The 15,426-nt window shown below is 40.9% G+C and overlaps 1 protein-coding gene across 1 annotated transcript in view; it reads right to left on the bottom strand.

Moving 5' to 3' along the window:
- The window catches only part of LOC136849652 (uncharacterized), a 759,811-nt gene that overhangs the window by 35,686 nt on the left and 708,699 nt on the right, over positions 1–15,426 (bottom strand). The window contains exons 18-19 of the mRNA XM_067122953.1: positions 4,724–4,956; positions 1,443–1,636 (exon numbers count right to left, since the gene is read on the bottom strand). Coding sequence (XP_066979054.1) covers positions 1,443–1,636; positions 4,724–4,956 — 427 coding nt within the window. The remainder of the gene's footprint in view (positions 1–1,442; positions 1,637–4,723; positions 4,957–15,426) is intronic.

A 15,426-nucleotide genomic window follows, 5' to 3' on the forward strand; every position in this document is an offset into this window, starting at 1 on the left:
CTTCTTAGAAATTACCAAAAATAACGATGGCCTGTAATGCAGTAGTATCAAGTTATGGCTGACTTATGTTACAGAGAATTTTATATAATTACAATAGCTCCACCTTTACTTCTTTCATTGATGACTGGCATAGAGAAAGAATGCATAATTTAATCCAGGATTATAGAAGTGGTTATTTTATTATTTTCTTGCAGGTACATAACACAAGGATTATTGTCAAAGTATAATTTATGAGATTGTCATTTTTTTCTTGTTCCCCTTAGCCTCACCCCCCCAAAACCCAACAAAGTTCTCTTACATTCGAGATTCATTTACATAGTATATATTAATTTTGTACATAAGTTTAGTTTGCAAAAGTGTGTAGTATTAAAGTGTCACTGAAGTTGTATTAATCTACAGTACAGTATAATGTGTTTACATGCATGTTGATAAGTATTCTCTCAAAGGTTTTATATAAGCAGTTTTTCTCAAGACATTTCCAGACAGCCCGAATCAGTCACAATTACACAACTTTTGCCAAGTGGTATCACAAGGAATAGGCTAGAATTCAAGTGAAGGCTGAAGGCACCAGTTATATATGACCAAGGGACAAGTCAGTCAATCAACAGAAGGCAGCCAACTCACGTCCCTTTCGGCAGCTTATACAGAAATATAAATCCCAGATTGATTTGGAGAGGAATCAATTTTACCGCTGCTGAAGAAAGAGCTGTTCCAATATAGAGAGAAAACTGTAAACAATGTCTCAACAAGCTACATCCAGTAAAAGTGAAAACACACTGTGAAGTATATTCTGAATAAATTTTATATGTTATCCTTTCAGTAAATGTTTTAACTGTACCCTTATATAGCCATTAGCTACTTCCTACCATGAGTTATACATATTCTTATATCCCACATTTTCTTATAGGATTTAGCAACCTTTCCAAGATAAAAAAAAATTGAAGTCATTTGATCATTTTTTTTAGTACCAGCCTGTAAGGTGGGTAAAAGAAGTGACAGCGGCAGCATGGCTTCAAAAACTCGTTTGACTGGGCTGGGAGACAAGACTTAAAAGATGAACTGAAGCTTTGTGTGAATGATCAGCAAAATATAGCCTGTGCAGAGTGACAGTAAGAAAAAGAGGCAGCCAGAGAAGCAGAGGAAAAGAGCTTAAACAAAGGAACAGAAACAGCAAGTCAATCAGCTGAGAAAAAGAGAGGAAGCCCATTTGGAAAAATAACTTAAAAAAAAAATTAAATCATAGATTTCAAAAAAAGTTCATCATATTATTTTTTCAAGAGTAGGAAAAGTCCATCTGGATTTTTTACATTGCAATTCCTTGAAAATACACAGCAGAAAACAATTTTGTTGAAGTAGTCAAATAATTCATGCTTCATAAAAGAGCATATTTTGAGGAAAACAAAAAAAAATCTTCTAAACAATCCAAGATAAGCAATGCATACCTTGATTTTTGTATTCCAACTTCGGAGATGACGGAAATGCTGTGTGAAGAGGGTTGATGTCAGTGATGAGTGACGTACCACTCATAGATGCTTCCATCATTGTAACTGCAACAACAGCATCTTGCAAAGTGACCTCTGACCTCATCATTAATCGTGCATGGCCCTGACTTAATCGGACCAGACTTTCAAGCAACCTGAGAGTACATGCAGCTCATCTTTATTCAAATGACAAATAACTAGACCCATCAGCTGATGCATTTCTAAAATAATCTTTTTGGTGAACTTCATTTCCTACTTTTCACTCCTACTCTAAAAGAAAACACAAACAATCATTACCAAAACTACCAATGATGCAAATAAAACATTCAAATTAATTTTCACTGACTCATTTAAAAATCTGTTTTCTACTTGTGCTTTAACACCAGGCTTAATGTAAACAATGCTAAACAGCAGCACAAGGTAGCATAGTAAAGGCTAACATTTATTTATTGAATTATGTCTACTAAAACAAAAACATCTAGGTTACTGACACCGAAATAAAATTAAATAGGAAAATAAAAAATAAATAGAATAAGTTAAAACAAGTTTCATATAACAAATACATACATATATATACTCTACATATAAATATAGATATATATATGTCTTTGGACAAACTATGCGCTGGCCTGTTCGAAGTACATCCGTTGCAGGTGCGGTTATGTCGACATTGGAGGTTTACACAGTTAGATACGCGGGTATCTGACACCTGCATTTGTGCTTTCTAATCATGGTCCAAATTCATGGAGACAGTGTGATTCTTCGAACGTTGAATCGGTGTCGTCACACTTCCAGGGAGAAGTGATTGAGTGCGTATGCATGTTGCACTCTCTAAAGGTACATTATCAGAGGAACAGACAATAGCGAGGGGACTTCGTTTTGTGACTGGGTATGATTTGCTTGTTGTGCAGTGTTTAAGAATCGCCACTGGAAGATCTGTTATTTGTGGCCATAAAAGTGAGTAAGAAAACTCATGAAAACTTATATCTTTTCTGGACATTATGTGGAAATACCCACTTGTGTCGCAGTGAAATTCCTCTGTTTCTCCATTATGCATTTCCCCGTTCTGTTCTTCATTGTGCATTTTTCTGTTTTGCGTACTGATTTATTTAAACACCATTTCAGGTTTTAATATATGATATGTTTCTTTTAACAGGCATCCTGGGTTCGTCCTGTGAGGACAAATATTTTGGAAGTGGTGTTCTTTTATACACTATATGACATTTATTTTGGTCTAGAATAATTATGACCTTTTTACTCTGGTGACCAGGGTGTTAGTCACTAGTGTTGGTTGGTCTAGAATCATTAACCTTAATATTTGTGAATCAGAATTTCTTCTAGTGATGATTTCCATTTATAGGGGGTGGGAATCACTCCGTTTCATGTCCGTAGCTTTTGCTGAATTACTTTCGTTGAAGCAAGAAAGCCTTGGTCTGCTGAGTTAAAAGCCAAGAAAACAGGATGCACAACAAAGACCCTGAGAGCCCTCCAAAGAGCGGACCGAAAGAAGATTGAGAAGGGCGATGGAAGAAGGCTTAGAAGAAAAAAGGGGAAAAACTTCTTCCAAGGAGAAAGAGGCCATAGATTTTAAAGAAAATAGACTGGTTCTGTTCCCCCTGCCCCTGATAATCTTGATAGACATTATCAAACCAGAAAATTCTTTAAGACATGATCATGAATATTGGAAAAACTCGATCGCCAGAATTCCCACCATCGCAAGACGAAAGAAAATTTTAAAACCCCCAAAGGAAAAGGAACCTTCGAAGAAGGAGTATTCAAGGAAAACAAAAATTCAGACCCAGATACATCAGAAACCAAATCTGAACGACCCTCCACGGATCTGGAAACCTTTGTTGCACAGAGCACGAAGCAGGAAATAAAACCAACGATTGATCTAAATGAGAGACCTAAACATTAGCGACCCCAACCAAACCTGAACCCAAAGAAGACCACGTTCAACGACTTTTCCTGAATACTTCCTAAATTAGAATTCTTACCCTTCTGAGTGATTCCTAATTATAAATCCACCTTAGAACTTACACTTTCAGAGGGAAGGGGAAAATCTGCTGCCAACACTGCCTGCTCCACGCCGGGGGAGGCCGGCAGATCCTACCTTCGAGGTTTGCGGTTCTCCATGACCCCCGGCACCGTTAGGGCTGGTTCTGGAAAAGGCAGGGGGCCTGAAAAAGAACGATTAGTATCTACAGCACTATTACTACTGTCCTTATCTCTAGTTTCCGTTAATTTAGTCATAAAGCTAGAAAAATACACTAGACATACTCAGCTAGTAACTTGTCCTCTAACTTTTTGAATAATTCTTCCACCTGATCTACCGACCAAGACTCGCCGCCTATCTGACTGATACTACACTATATCTTCCTACATAAAATACAAACAGAATGTCGATCGTGTTTGAGGGTACTCATCCTACGCTTGCAGGACATGTAGGTCCGATGAGCGTCAGCATCTCCAGCAGAAGAAGGCTCTGTCATCAAAGATGTAAACAAAGTGGAAGCATCGGCGCTAGCAGACGGCGACGTCTTCTTGTTTGACTTATCCAAACGAGTCTAAAGTACCGATCCCAAAGTCAAATCCTATCAATAAAGTATCCATCCAGGAGAAAATGCGTTGAAAACAGTCCAAATCGTGATCTGATGTCCAAATTCTTAAATGGGGGTCGGGCTAAACGACCAAAAGTTTGCCTGATGTGGGGCACACCCACACAGCAAGGCGAACAAAAAGCAATTGGGGATCTCAGCCTCACTCGGCCGGGACTTGCAGCAGTGTTGCCAACGGTACTTCAGGTAGCTCATTTGACAAGATTTTCCTGTAAGCATTGGTAACGCTGACAGTTTGTTACCCACTTAGTGGGTAAAAGCTATGGGGATGTAGTTCGGGCTGGTGGGTGACCAGGGCTAATTCGGGTGTTCAGGGAGTGTATTGCAATATGGTCAATTTTAAAGGCAACTCAGTTGGGAGTTTATGGCAAACTTGGCTGATTTTTGTGCTGTTTGCACATTTGTGTCAGAATGTTGGATGGAAAGACCATGGTAATCACTGAAGGCAGGGAAAAGAGTACTTCTGCCTTGAGTCCATTTATGCTCTATCACTGTGTCAACACTACTATTCTGACCAAGAACAACTATGAGAGAACTCTTTGATATTGGTGTCTTATGGGGCCCCTGGCAAAACGTTAAGGGTAAGTCATCTGAGGACAAACAGTGGCTATGTTATCAAAATACCTTATTGTTGTCCTGGCTTGACTTCTCTGATCAGTCTGTCGCTGCAGTTGGTAATATTTGGCTAAAACAGAATTAGCTGCTAATGTCATGGATGGCTGAAGGGAACGTATATGACAGAAATATGTCTGAAGTTTTTCCATACTCCAGTCTTCCTCATTTCCACCATCACTTGGCAAAATGTCACGTCCTTCTAGGATGTAATCTGACACTATTCTGAAAGTAAGCAACTTACTCTACTTAATAAAAATGCAAATACTGCATTTTCTTAACTGCAATACTGCACAGTATACAGTACAGTAATTGTAAAAATACATGACAGAAATGAAAAAACATATAAATAATTACATAACACTGTAATATTTTCTAATTATGGTTGACTAAAATACAATCACTCAAATTGGTTGATTTTTAGCATTTCAACAAATATAAATTTTCATAACAGAATTTAGTATTTGGATACTTACCTGCTGTTAAAGATGGCTATAGTATACTCGTATATGTGCCGACAGGTGCATAAGCATTCAAATGAAAAAAAGATCACTTGGCTGACCCAGATGACTGTCTAGTTCATCTGTTCTCCAGCAGGTTGTGCTTTGAATGTTAAATTCTGTCAGAATTATCCTGGACGGCTTACTAAATTTTATTGTGAAAACTTATATTATTTGGGATGAATCTTGCATACTGTTAAAGATAGCTCATTCCCATACTCAGAATAGGATTGTGGGCCGTGCAGCTAGATAATGTCTGCTCAGCCAAGTGAGCTAAAGGTTTCTTGCATGAAACCCAAAATATTCTTACTTGATCTGGACTCCTTTCTGGATATTACTGCCAGCAAAAGGTTGATTTCATTCTGGGAGCAGGGCTCTCAAATGTGTGCAGCAACCTTGCAGCAAAAACTGCTTCAGATTCAGCCACAACAGACAAGAAGTGTGAAGTAACCCCTGTGCCTAGGCCAAAAAAAAACTCAACTAAAACAAATACCTAATGATATAAAGTTACGCTCCTTTACAACACATGTACTTTCATGCTCCCCAAAAACAAAAACAAAAATGAGATTTAAAAACAAAACCTGCAAGTTTGCTCTTTCGGTTCAGGAAAAGACTTCATCCGTTACTACTATTATTATCATTTTTTTGTGAAATATCAAGCCCATCCTTTACCTATCAAGGCTCACGGCAAGCGTAAAGCATGTGAACATAGTGCAAGTGGTAAAAAGCAGCAAGTATCTCAATGGAAATAAAAGTGGCAATTATAAAGAATAAGAAAGTGATGAAAAAATGGATCAATCTTTGAAAACAAAGATCAAATAATGGAATATGTGAAAAGTGCTGTGCTAATGTAGTCAACAATTATAAGTGAGAGAAGGAGGAGAGCGGTAGAAGAAATGGAAAAACTTTTGGGTATCTGGATGGAACACCAGAAACAAAGGTGTGTAAGGCTTAGCCTCATGCTGATTCAGAAAAAGGCTTAAAGCCTTTTCAATGACTTGAAGGCTAAGGCTGGTGAAAGCGCTTCAGATGAAGCATTTGCAGCAAGCCACGGATGGTTTCATCGCTTGAAAAAACACACTAACTTGCATCACGTTTGTTACTGGTGAGGCAGCGAGCTCCGACAAAGATGCAGCTGTAAAATTTCCTGAGATGCTCAAAATCACAATTTTTTAAAGTATATTGTATTTTTCCTAACTATACAAACCCGAGGTCCTTTACATTAGGATTACTTTCAGGCGTGGGCTGGAAACGGCCGTTGAACTTCAAACAAGGTGGTTAGGCAGTTAACTACTGTACAGGAGGCGGGAGTACCGCCTGCCCAGATGTAAACATTCCAATTTGCCTTTTGGCCCAGCTATCAGACTGAGGGGTGGCATGAGGTGGGCATAAAATGTAAAGGACCTCGGGTTTGTATAGTTAGGAAAAATACAACTTACTTAAAAAATTGTGATTTGTTCTGACACAATATGCAAACCCTCGGTCCTTTACATTAGGAGACTCACTGGTTGGAGGGAGGAATTTGAGAGAGTCTCTATGAACTGACTGGAGTTCACCACCTTGTCTTCCCTTCCTGGTTGAGAGAGCGAGGAAGGGAAAAACTGCCTCTGACAAATGATTGGGTTGTAAGAAACGTGGGATCAGTTGTCAGACTTCTGGGTCCCTTTGCATGGAGGAGGAAACGTCAGTTCGTGCAAAGTAGGCTAGGAAGAACTTGGAGTCGGATGACATTATAGGGGGATGAATAAATTTGTTTGTATTTAGCATTTCCCAACCTTTTGAGAGAGAGAGAGAGAGAGAGAGAGAGAGCGTGTGTAATTGTCGTAAGTGAGTGCTTCGGTTGTTGGAAGAGGGATGAGGTCGTTAGTTTGTTTACGGGCTGTCTGTCTGTCTGTGGAATATGTGAAGGATTTTTCAGTTTTTGAGTGAGTCTTGAGTCAGAGCTAGTGCTAGTCAGTCGTTTGGTCTTGGACAGTTTTTGTGTGCTTTTTGAGAGTTGTTGGTTTTCTTGTTAGTGTACTGTTCTTGTTGTGTATATAGTTCTATTTTTCTTTTTTTTGTTTCCTTGTTTTGTTTGTGTGGTTTTGGGTGCTGTGTTGGCGACCGTGGACGCTTTACTCCATCTTCCAGCAACCGAGGATCAGGGGTGAGTGTTGTGTACTGTTTTTTGTGTTTTTTTAAATTCCGCCACATAATATTTGGCGCCCAACGTAGGGCAGCTGGTGGTGCAGCTGCAATTGAGATTAGTGGCTAGTAGTGTGACTGGAGGAAATGGAAGAGGAACTGGTGAGGTTGAGAGAGAGGAGTTGGGCTGGCAAGAGGGAGAATGGGAGGCTGAGGGGTGAGAATGAGGAGTTCAGGAGTCAGTTGGAGGAGATGGGGAATGCTAAGGAGTGCAAAGAAGAAATGAAAGGGGAGATGAAAGAGTCAGAAGAGAGAATGGAAGAGAGGATGGATAAAAGTTGGAGGGAATGATGAAGAGTGTGGAAGAAATGATGAAAGGTATGTTCAAGGGTGTTTTTGGAGAAGGGGCTGTTGGAGGCAGGTCCTCTGGAACGTGTGAAGGGCAAGAGAGAAAGAAAAAAAGGAGGAAGAAGTGAATGGAAGCGTGAGTGATGAAAGTGATATGGGAATAGGAAGTAAGAAACGAGGAATGAGAGGCAGGGTAAGGAAAAGGGAATGAAAAGCAAGGGAGGGAACAGAGGAAAGTAAGGATAAGTCAGGGGAAGAAGAAGGGAAGAAGGGAAAGGGAAAGGAAACTGGTAAGAAGGGTAAGGAAGTGGGAAAGGCAGGAAAGAAGGGAGAGGGTGAAGGCAGTAGTGATAGTGAGGTGGATGGAGGTGAGTCGATAAAAGTGGATAAAAAAGGGGAAGAAGAGTGTAATGAGTAAGATGAATGTAAGTGAAGTGGACTCTTTGTATTCGGAAGAGGGTATGAAAGGACAGAGTGAAAGTAGGGAAAGTGAGAGTGAAAGTGAGAAAGAAGTGAGAAAGGCTATGTATGTGAGGGAGGTACCCGGTGTGAAAGGTATAATGAGTATGGAAGTAGGGATGTGCATGATTTCTTTAGGGAGTATGAAAGGTTTTGTCAGGATAAGTATGGGGAAAGTAAGAGAGTGTGGGCACGAGAATTAGGAGAATATTTGACTGGGTTTTTACTTGATATGTATGGGGTTATTATGAGTGTGGGGATGTTGAGTATGACAAGGTGAAAGCTAGACTAGTTGAGCAAGCGAGGCATATGAAAGCGAGTGTTAAGTATAAGAGGAAGAATGAATTTGATGAGGCAAGAATGAAAGCTGGGGAAACCTTGTCACTGTATGCTTGTAGGCTGGAGACGTTGGCAAGGAAGAAGTTTGGGGATGATGGGATAGATGAATGTAAGGAGTTAGTAATGGAAGTTGTTAGGGACAGTGCCAGATGGAGTTAGAGAATTTGTGAACTTGAAGCGGAAGGAGAAGAAAAGATGGACGAATGAAAGGTTGACTTGAGGAGAAATTTTGGAAATTGTAGAAGATTATGAGCTTGACAGGGTTATAAAAGAGAGCAGAAGTGTAAGTGTAAGGGTTGGGGTAGATGAGAGAGAGTACCAGAGTTTGGAAGCTTTAGGGATGCAGTGTTGAGGGCCCAATGAGAATGGCCGATAGTGTAATAGATAGGAGTGTAAGAGCAAGTAATGTGGAGGTGCCAGTGAGGATGAATGGTGGGTTTGTAAGGGAACAACGGGTTGGACGGGTTAGGGATAGTAGTGTACAAAGGGAAGGTCGGTGAGTGGAAGTCGAGCGAAGTGTTTTAGATGTGGAAAGGAAGGACATACAAAGAATGAGTGTAGGTGGGCTTTAGGAGCGTGTTTTTGGTGTGGGCAATCGGGACATTTGGTAAGTGAGTGTACGAAAGATAGGGGTTAAATGCTACAGGTGCGGACAGGTGGGTCATGTTGCTAATGGTTGTAGGGGTACCCGAGTGAATGTAATATGTGGCAACTGTGGTAAGAATGGGCATTATGCGAGAATGTGTTCAGAACCGAGAGCGAAATGTGCCGAATGTGGAATGGAAGGGCATGTATCAAGTGTATGTAGACGAAAGAGGGTGACTATGACAGCGAATTCGGGAAACTGAGTGTGAAGGGGTTCAAATGGGTGGATCCTCCAGGATGCAAGCGGTGCGTGTGATGCATGTACGTGAGGGGTTGCATGAGAATCAGCAATTTGTTTTGATAGAGTATGGTAGGAAACGTAAGAAAGGGAAGAACGTAAAGTGAACGGAATGGTCGTAAGTTGTGTGATAGGGTGTGAGTGCCAAAGTGGAAATGAGTGATAAAGCGTGTAATACGGATGAATGGGATGGTATGAATAGAACGTATAGCATATGCGGGTTTGATATAGCTGAGTTGACTGAACGCGTAGGGGTTAGTGAACGGTTGGAAGTGAGCGAAAGTGTAAGAGTAAGAGAGCATAGCAGTAATATACGAGTGATTGAAAGCATAAATGAATCGTTGCAAGAGTTGGAAAGGTCAATGAGCAAATGGGACGGGTTAGTTGAAGAATTGGGGGAGGTATTTGGGAACGAGTTAGAGGGTATAGATGAGATTGTGGATGAAATTGAGAGTGGTAGTAGTGAAGAAGATAGCGTGAATCTGAGAGAATGGAGGAGATGTGAATTTGAATGTTGCTAGAAGAGAAATGATTCTGAGAGAATGATTGCGTGCCCGCAACAACACGATCCAGAGGACCTGCTAGTGAGCATCCGTGGGTGTTGCGTGAAGGCGATTTGAAAGAGGTGTGAAAGGTGTTGGTTGGGAAATGCTAAAAGGGGGAGAATTATAGAGGGATGAATAAATTTGTTTGTATTTAGCATTTCCCAACGTTTTGAGAGAGAGAGAGAGAGAGAGAGAGAGAGAGAGAGAGTAATTGTCGTAAGTGAGTGCTTCAAGTTGTTGGAAGAGGGATGAGGTCGTTAGTTTGTTTACGGCGCTGTCTGTCTGTGGAATATGTGAAGGATTTTTCGGTTTTTGAGTGAGTCTTGAGTCAGAGCTAGTGCTAGTCAGTCATTTGGTCTTGGACAGTTTTTGTGTGCTTTTTGAGAGTTGTTGGTTTTTCTTGTTAGTGTACTGTTCTTGTTGTGTATATAGTTCTATCTTCTTTTTTTTTTGTTTCCTTGTTTTGTTTGTGTGGTTTTGGGTGCTGTGTTGGCGACCATGGACGCTTTACTCCATCTTCCAGCAACCGAGGATCAGGGGTGAGTGTTGTGTACTGTTTTGAGATAACCCCATTATTGCCAGAAATACACGTAAGCCAGATGGAAGTTTGCGGATGTGTGTGGATTATCGGAAGGTGAATGAGTAACTGTGAAAGGCGATTCCCGGTGATGAATGTTGTGTCTGATTGTGTATACAAGATGAATGGAATGAAAGTGTTTACAAAATTAGATCTGGTAAGGGGCTATTACCAGATGCCTCTGGAGGAGGGGAGCAGGCATATTACGGCCTTTTCTAGTGGTTCCTGCCACTACCAGTTCAGAAGATTGAGTTTGGACTGGCTAATGCATACTGCTGCCTTCCAAAGAACGTGAATGTAGTTCTGGCTGGGTTTGATCGCAAGAAGGTAACTGTTTTATAGATGACATTTGATTGCAGAGTGAGACTGTAGAGAATATGGAACTGCTTGAGCAGTGTTAGAAAGGTTGGAAGAAGTAGGAATAAAGTAAAATTTGAAAAGTGTGGCAGTTGGCTGGGAGGTGGAATTCTAGGGCATATGTGGTGAGTGGAAGAGGTGCAAGGAAAGTGATAAGTTCGTGAATAAGGTGAGAAATTTCCACGTCCCGGACCATCTCGCACGTGAGTTGAAGAGATTTTTAGTTTAATTGAGTTTGGAAGGAAGTTTATAAAAAGATTGTTCAGGATGGAAACCACTTACTGAATGGACGGGGAAGAGGAAATTGTGTAAGATTGAAATGGGATGAGCGAATGATCAAGCGTTCGAGAGGTGGAGAGGAGGCTGCAAGAGACGTGGCGTTGGCTTTCCGGACTATATAGTGAGAATCACGAATAAACTAGAACTGTATACGGATGCAAGTAAATATAGTATGGGAGGATGCTTGGTACAAATGCAGAAGGCGAATGAGGAGAACAATTGAAGTATTTGCCTTATGTGAGCAAGGCGTTTAGAAGAGACAGAGTTGAAATATTCGGTGATTGAAAAGGAATTAGCTGCAATAAGGTTTTTTTTTGTGTGAAAGCGTTGAAAGTATTTTTTTGTATGGGGTAGATTTTGTGATACGGGACGGACCATCGACCGCTGAAGTATATATGGTTAAAAGAGAGTGTGAATGCTAGAATTGCGAGAACGATAGAGGGATTTGAATGAGTTTAGTTTTAAGGTAGAGTATGTACAAGTTAGACAGAATATTGTTGCAGATGCTATGTCGCGTATGTGGACTGAGCAGATGAAGTAGAGATTTGGGAAGCGACTGGGACCCGGACCAAGTACCTGTAGGATTTGTGGTAAAAGCAACTTAGTGTAGGGAGAATCCGAGTGTAGGAATGTCTGTTTGAGGGGGTTGGGTAGTTTGGGAAATAAATGAGTTGATTGGCGGAGTACCTGTGGTATAGACGAGAGTTGCGTGAAAAGGTGATGAATGAGATGCGGAAGGAGGAGTGCGTGAGGAAGGAAGGAATTAGATGAGGAGGAAAAGTTAGTGAAGTGTTATTGGTGTGGCGGAAATGTTTAAAATTACTGATGCGATTATTCCTTTGGATGGGAATGAGCCGATAGAGTATAAAGGAAGGGTGAATGAAGTGGTACGAATGCCGTTTTAAATGTTCACTAATGGAAAAGGATACTTGTGGCAGCTGGCTGGTTAAGAAAAGGTGATTGTGGGAAAAATGGGGAATAAGGGGTAGGGTGAGGATGTCGTTGAAGATGAATCACGATGAGGATGGTTGTGAGAAGCTAAGCAGGTGAATGTAGCCGTGAGCGTGTATGCATGAAGCGAAGGTAAGTGGTAACAGATGTAGTGGTGGATCAGAATAAATGTTTGTAGTTTGGTAGACACGGGAGCACAAATTATCGTTAGTGAGTAGTACATTAGTTAGTGAACTGGGAAAGGTCCGATTGGGATATAAAGAAAATCAGCGAGTGTAAGGATGCATGGTTTGGGACAGGAATGTGTTAGTATGTGGAGGGAGGTACAATTAAAAATTTCAGTTAGGGGATTTGAAATAATACATAATTTTGTAGTCATGGATGAGAATGATATGCAACATGTTTTTATTAGGAATTGATTTTATGAGAATGCATGATATAAGTGTGGATGTCGGAGAATTTTGGGAAAGAGGCGACAGGAAATAACGAAGGTTAAGGAGGATGTGTCTAAAACTAGTTTTGTAGGTATGATGAATGTGCAGGAGTAAATGATTTGTTGAGTGAAGAAATTAAGCAGATGCAAAATCAGTGCATGAAAATAAGTATGTTAAGAGAGTGTGTGTTAGAGGGTGTAAGAGTAGGAAGTTGGCCGTGTGAGTTAGAAGTGTATAAGCGAAGTGCTAAGAGATTTGTTGTATGTAAAGGTATAGTTTATTTTTGCATCAGGAAGGGGATATGGGATGAAGTGTATGTGCCAGTATTTTTGAAGTGGCTGTGGGTATGTAATTTATTGGTGCATAATAGGTTTGGGCATCTGGAAAAATAAATTATAGAATGTAGAGATTTTGTGCCTGGATTGAGTAAAATTTGTGCGGATGTAGCGATTGTGTGCGGACTGTCAGAAGGAGTAGAGTATCAAAGTGTGCATCACGAAAAGAATCCACCTGTGTTGCGATGCAGATGAAAGGTTATTTGAGATGGTTGTGATTGATTGTGTGTCATTGCCTGTGACTGCTAGAGGACATACATGGGAATGGTTACATAATGGTAGATCATTTGAGTAAGGGTTGCATATGCGGTAGCGATTCGGAACAAAAGAGTGAGACTGGCAGAGTGGTGGGTCAGTGATCTTGCCAATGTGTGTGTACGAGCCGGCGAATGTTGAGTGACAATGGGCCTGAATTTGTTGGATGGGTTTGAGCAAATGTTGCGTGATTGGGGCATAGAGCATGTACTCTCGCCGTATATGCCCAATCGCGAATGGGTTGGCGGAGCGAAGCGGTTGAAGCGTTGGCGGAGATATTACGTGTAGAGTGAATGTGATAATGATTGGGATGTAAATGTTGGGCGAGCGTTGTGGGTATACAACGCCACCGTGCCTCAGAGCGTGGTATGTCTCCGTGTAAATATGTATTAAATTTTGAAAGATAGTGAGACCGAGATTGGGTATATCTGAGAATGATAAGGAGGTATGGAAGAAAGCGCGTGAGAGGTTTGAAAGAAGTTGAGTGGCGAAAGTGTTGCAGAAAGAAGTAATCGAAAGAAAGGCGGTTGAATGTAAATAAAAGTGCGTAGAAGAATTGAGGGTCGTATGAGGTGTTGGAAGTTGGTCCCAGTGGGCTTAGTTATGTTGTAGGGGAAGTATGTGTAGATGGTAGTGTGAGAGAGAAATGCAGCGCATCACAACCAATTCGTAGATGGAAGGATGTACGGAATATGTGAGAGAGAGAATGGGGTGTATAAATGGTTGAAAATCAGATGTGGGTGAACCAGAAGTATGCATGAGAGCTTGTGTATGGAGGATCAGCAATTTGTTTTGATAAGTATGGTAAAACGTAAGAAAGGGAAGAACGTAAAGTAAACTGAATGGTCGTAAGTTGTGTGATAGAATTAGAGTGCCAAGAAGTGGGAAAGTAGTGATAAAGCGTGTATCACGGATGAATGGGATGGTATGGATAGAACAGCCATAGCATATGCGGGTTTGATATAACTGAGTTGAGCTGAGCGTGTAGGGTTAGTGAGCGGTTGGAGGTGGCGGTGTAGAGTAGAAGGCGTAGCAGTGATGAGCGAGTGATTGAAAGCATGAATGAATCGTTGCAAGAATTGGAAAGGTCAATGGCGAATGGATGGGTTGGACAGTTGAGAAGGTGGGGAGGTATTTGGAGCAGTTAGAGGTATAGATGAGATTGTGGATGAAGTGAGTGGTAATAGTGAAGAAGATAGCGTGAATCTGAGAGAGAATGGAGGAGAAAATGTAAATCTGAATGTTGCTGGAAGAGCGAGTCTGAAGAGAGAATGATTAAGCGTGCCTGCAGACGCGATCTAGAGGACCTGCTAGTGAGCATCCGTGGGTGTTGCGTAAGGCGATTTGAAAGGGGTGTGAAAGGTGTTGGTTGGGAAATGCTAAAAGGGGGGAGAAATATAGAGGATGAAGAAATTTGGTTTTTATTTAGCATTTCCCAGCGTTTGTGTGTGAGTTGTAATTGTCATTGTGAGTGGTTCGGTTGTTGGAGTTGGTTTCTGGCTGTCTCTCTGTCTGTCGGTCTGTCAGGGATTTTCGTTTTGGGAATCTTGGGAGTTGAGGTCCAACCTTGGTGAACAGGAGTTCGTCTGTTTTTTTGAGACCACATTAATGGTTCATGTGTCTCTTCTTTTTTTGTTGGTTGATTGTTGGTGGAGAATTCGGTTTAAGTTTTTGTTTCGTGGGTGTGTGCTGTGATTGGCGACAGAAGTATGGACCTTGTCCATCTCCAGCAACCCGAAGATCAGGAGTGAAGTGTTGCGTGTTGTGTTGTTTGTGGGTGTGAATGCATCACACTGACTCCTACCTTCTCCTGAAGAGCTGGTTTGCTCTCCACCTTAACCAGTTTCCCAGTTACTCCAGAGTTCCTGGTTCCTCCCGCTCCTCGAAGTGCATTTCAGTACATCCATGAAGTCCATCTGATTCAGCCCAGTTCCACACAGATGAATTTTGAGACAAACGGATTTCTTTAATTTTACGATTTTCTTTTATCAAAATCATCACATCTGCATTATATTTATTGACACTCATCAGCACCACAAATTTATCCCCAGTAAATCAGACTTGACGCCATTCAGGTATCAAATGCAACTACAAACCAGACGAAAAATCAATTCTGTAATAATTCCTCGTTTCATTACTTTTTGATTTTGCTATTGGCTGTTGTCATAATGATTTCGGGATTCTAATATATGTGGCTTAACCGTACAGCGTTGATTTGTCAAAATCAAAACTGCAAGAGCTATAATTGATATAGTACTGATTTCACGATACGAATTGACTATTCAGGAGCTGAATGTCTCCTAAGACTCATCATTTCAAAATATGTTTG

Source organism: Macrobrachium rosenbergii, chromosome 21 (assembly GCF_040412425.1).
Source record: "Macrobrachium rosenbergii isolate ZJJX-2024 chromosome 21, ASM4041242v1, whole genome shotgun sequence".
Lineage (NCBI taxonomy): Eukaryota > Metazoa > Arthropoda > Malacostraca > Decapoda > Palaemonidae > Macrobrachium > Macrobrachium rosenbergii.